Below are 4,678 nucleotides of genomic sequence, written 5' to 3'. Positions count from 1 at the left end.
TCTTATCAATTAGGATTATTTATTAAATCCTGATTGGTTGGTCTATCGGGCTGGAGTCTGAATTGAGACGGTCCAATTAATTAGAAAAAGGGAGAAAGAACCATGATGAATGGTGTTGCTTACGCCCAAATATAGGTGGGCGCAAAAATACCATACTGCCTTCTGACCTATGAATTAAAGATGCTCTCACGTGTCAATGTAGGCAACACAAGACCGACAAGGTTCTTTTTCCGCTTAAAAAATGGGATGAAGAATACTGGCTGATCATGTTCCTTATACCCTCTAATGAGGGAGTTCACATGGGTATCCACCAGGAAGCATAAAAGGGACTAGGGGTTCATTTACATTCGGATCAAATTCAAATAAAATATAACGCTATTTGTGTTCGCATCCTAGAGAAGTCCATTTACGAAATGGATTTTTAACTATCCATTTACATTTATACTAGGAACTGGAGAAAGCGGTGTCGCGATCTCACTATCTGCATTAAGTGATAGAGAAATGGAGAAAACGAAAATTCAAGAAGACAAGAAGGTGAAGTGCTGAATTCATTACCCCACTAGGATTGATGTTAAAGTGCCATATCTGAAATTACATAGATGCCCTTATGAATATTTTTGTTATATTTAATTTATAATTGATTTACTTATAATATACATGAATTTGATAAGGAATTTAGTATTTAAAACTAATTTAATCTTATTCTTTTTATAATCAGACTTAACTGGATCGATTATTATCCAGTTTGAAATCAAAATATTTGTATCCACATTTGATTTGCTTTCAAATGGATTCAAATAGTTTCTGGAAACTGATTTTTGAAATACGGATCTCTCTAAATAGATACAAACATAAATCAAATACAAATTCTTTTACTATTATACATCCCTACAAAAAGGGAAAAAGATTGTTGCCGGATTGCATCCACCCCTACACTAGTGAAAAAACCAATAAGAGGAGTGGCCAAGGCATTGGTCATAGGGAGCAATCCAGCCATCCTTATGAGATGGCGAAGCTATATGCAGATGGGTAGTGATCGTTTCCCCAAATAAAAATAAAAATAAAAAGAGAAGATCTTGTGTGCCTTAGTGAATGTAAAGGTCCATGAAACAACATGATTGGGTCAATACTAGACCAATGAAACATGACTTCATATGAGTTTCAATATAAATGGATTGAATACAAATCAGACATGGTGGGATCTCAATATCCCCTGATTATATAAAAATGTAAATTAAATCCAGATTTTTGACCATCCGATTATAAACTTGTTTTGGTATAACCCAAAACTTCCTCACTTAATCTATATTTTTAGTTGTTTAACTCTTTGTCTCATTCTTTAGAATTGATCAAATCTTCAAGAACCCTAAAAAGATCATTGGTAACTTAATTTTTAATTATTGATTGGTATCTATTTGAATAAGATAGATTATATTTATTCTGAATTATTTAAATTCGAATCCAATTACTACTAATTAGATATGAATACTCCTAAATAGATAGAGATGCAAATAAAATTTGGATTTTCCACAATCCATTTCTTCACAAAACCAATGAAAAAGGCAACTCCAGTCCATGGCCTACATGAATTAATGTACTGGAAAGAAAGATCCACAAAACTTGAAACATCTGGTTGATCACAAGAGCACAAATGAATCAATAGATAAAGGAAGTTTCTCTACCATTATTATGGTAGCACCCATCACCCACTTCTGTTATTAAATATTGGCCCCACACATGAAGAGGTCTTTTTCTCCAAGTCACATCATCTGTTTCAGATGGTAGCTCTATAATTTCCACCTGATTTCTTCATCTAATCTCTTCTCATTCTTCTTCTTCTTGGTAGATTAACCCTGAATTTGGACTCCATTTGATTGGAATTTTGATTTAGAGGACGATTCTGATCAAATTATGACATGGGTTTCCCTTTTATTTAAGATATATATAAAGTCTATGAGATTGCAGAATTGACTTACAGATTCAGATTTTGGAGGGTCATGATCATCAGTTTATGAACTTAGCAGATACCTCATGAACAAAACCCTTGACCTCCTTCATAAACAGACAAGCATCAGGTATTTCCGGAAACGCATAAAAACCATGAACAGACCTCGGATACTCTATCAGCTTTGCTTCTTTCCAAGATCTCCTGAGCCATTTATAGAACTCTCTCTGCCTATCTTTTAATGGGTCAAATCCTCCCACCACCACCATTGTCTCTGGATACTCAATTTCAGTTATATCCACAGCCCTCGGCCCCATCACGTTCACAGCTTCATGATCTCTGTTCTCTCCTTCAGGCAAGAACGCCTTCCAAAGCCAATCCGTCAAACCCATTGACACAATAGGCATCCTCTTCAATCGGATCTCCGATTCCGTCCTCTCCTCACCGCCGAAAAAGGGCTGTATCGAGATTTGCCCAATCACCCTCACCTGCCTGAATTCAGCCTTACCGGCTCTGCACGCGACGTGGTGGGTCAGGTTCCCTCCGGCACTGTCGCCGGCGAGAAAGCAACGTGAGAGGTCAGCATTTTCCGGAAAACCATAGAGTTTCTGTTCGTCGAGGAACTTGAGAGTGTCGAAGCCGTCGTCATATTGTGAGGGGAAGCGGTGCTCCGGCGAGAGACGGTAGTTGACCGACACGATGACGGCGGGGATTTCGTTAGAGAGACGGCGGCAGAAGTGGTCGAATTGCCTTACATTAGGGCTGAGGAAGGCGAATCCTCCGCCGTGAAAGAAGATGATGACCGGGAGAGGGACGTCAGATGGGGTTTTGGTGGGGATGAAGAGGCGGAACCAGAGGTTTCGGGTGGCGTCGATGGTTATATCTAATGTTTTGACACCTCCACGGGGTTTGTTATTGGCGGAGACTTTGAGGAAGAGGTCAATTAGATGCAGTAGACGGCGGTTGATAGTACCGTTACGCCGCCGTGTGAAATTCATGAGGAAGGTAAGGCCATAAAGGAGGATCTTCGGCCTCCATGGAAGCAACGGTGATTCTGTTAACGTGTTTCTCGTCATTCTCCCTCCCCTTCCCTCTCCGTCTCCTTGTCTTTCTCTCTCTCTTTCTTTCCAACATATGTACAAGAGAGGCAGGGTCGGAAGGAAGAAAAAGTACGGAGAAAGACTTGCTTCCATGCAAACACAAAATTCCAATACTTGTGTTGCTCATGCAAATTTTAGGGTTTTGGTTTTTATTCTTGTTGGGTATTAAAGAGATCATTTATTGGCGTGAAAAAAGAAAGGTGTCTATTTTGTATGACTAGACAACTAACGAGTGGAATTTGGCCATTCAGTCCAACTCATATATGACAAGATCTCTTATCGGGTTAAGAGTCAACTACGTTGTTAATGTCCAGTATAAAATGTGATGAAAATTACAAGACTAGTCAAAATAAGAATTTAAACCCTAGTTAGTTTATTCGCGTTTAAAACGCATTTAAAACGGTGTCCCTTTTTTTTACCGTTTTAAATATCATTTGCCGAATTTTTCACAGAAAGTCGGTAAAAAATGGGAACGGGGCTAATTGAAGTTTTTTTGCCGTTTTAAACGCCGTACCGTTTTTTTGACAGAAAAAAAAACGGATTTTAAAAAATATAAACGTTTTAAAATAGAAACGTTTAAAACGAGACTATTTATTTTGATTGTTATCTAGGTATTTAGAGAATTATTATGCCAATTTATGTCTATATATTGCCCTTTTTTTGACACCGTATTATTTAAATATAAACGTTTAAAACACGTATCGTCCGTTTTTTATTTTTTCCCGTTTTTATCGTATTTGACCGTATTTTTGACCTTCCCGTTCACGTTTTGATCCGTTTAAAACATACCCGTACCGAACAATGTTTTTTTGCCGTTCCCATTTTAACTAACAGAGATTTAAACAGCTGTTTAATGTCTTGAATAATACTTACAACTTTGACTGGTGATAAGTAGGTGGGATTCGTTGTCGAGTAGGGTGACAAGTTCCCTATCAACCGCTTCGGTCTAGCCCCTTCTATGTGCATTGAAGTAGACCCCTCGCAGAGCTAATGCGAAGGAAGCAGGGCTTGAGATAGCTAACATGATTTTGCCATTGGAATTCTGAATAACATACCCAAGCCCTCCCTCCCTCCTCACTCATCCCTCCTCCCTCCTCACTCCTCCCTCCTCCCTCCTCCCTCCTCCCATGTTGTTTTTTAATAATTAAAACATAATGGTTTACTAAAATATGAAGTTTCAATCAAAATAGAGCTGGCCAATTGCCAAAATAATGGCTTTTAACATCAAGTAAAAGTGAAACTCTTTCCAAAAAGAAATGAAAGTTTGAAAATATAAAAGAATATATCAATATAAGAGGGTATATAATTGAATCTAATCTAAAATTTGACATTTGACCAATCCTAATCACTTTCTTGAGTCCATAAATGATCAAGATCATTATATATTAATCCCTTTCACGCTTTAGAAATACTCTCCAGTCTTGTCTAAAAAATAGATTTGTCAAAGGATAATTACAAAATGGGAGCTTGATTCCAACTGTTAGCTACCTTGATGTTGCCAGTCATTCGATACATGCTGAAGGGGCTGGTGCACTTGAGAGGATTTGAGTCCCTATTCATTATTGTGTATTGATTCAACCTACCTTGTATAGTCATAGTTATCTTGTTTTGAGTCAGCTTACCTTGTATAAGA

General features: G+C 37.8%; 1 protein-coding gene across 1 annotated transcript; it reads right to left on the bottom strand.

The window, feature by feature from the left end:
• Positions 1-1,901: 1,901 nt before the first annotated feature.
• On the bottom strand, positions 1,902-3,175 carry LOC122061713 (probable carboxylesterase 18). Its single transcript, XM_042625133.1, has one exon. It carries the CDS (start codon positions 3,136-3,138, stop codon positions 2,005-2,007), a length of 1,134 nt encoding a protein of 377 aa, XP_042481067.1. The 5' UTR covers positions 3,139-3,175; the 3' UTR covers positions 1,902-2,004.
• Between the last annotated feature and the right edge of the window lie 1,503 nt (positions 3,176-4,678).

The sequence above is a fragment of the Macadamia integrifolia genome, chromosome 2 (genome assembly GCF_013358625.1).
Source record: "Macadamia integrifolia cultivar HAES 741 chromosome 2, SCU_Mint_v3, whole genome shotgun sequence".
NCBI classification, from domain to species: Eukaryota; Viridiplantae; Streptophyta; class Magnoliopsida; order Proteales; family Proteaceae; genus Macadamia; species Macadamia integrifolia.
The sequence above is the reverse complement of the archived record's forward strand: the minus strand, read 5'-3'. Positions and strand labels throughout refer to the sequence as shown.

Coding starts and splice junctions, on each gene's coding strand:
- LOC122061713 (XM_042625133.1), bottom strand. CDS start 3,138: ATGGAAGCAAGTCTTTCTCCGTACTTTTTCTTCCTTCCGACCCTGCCT.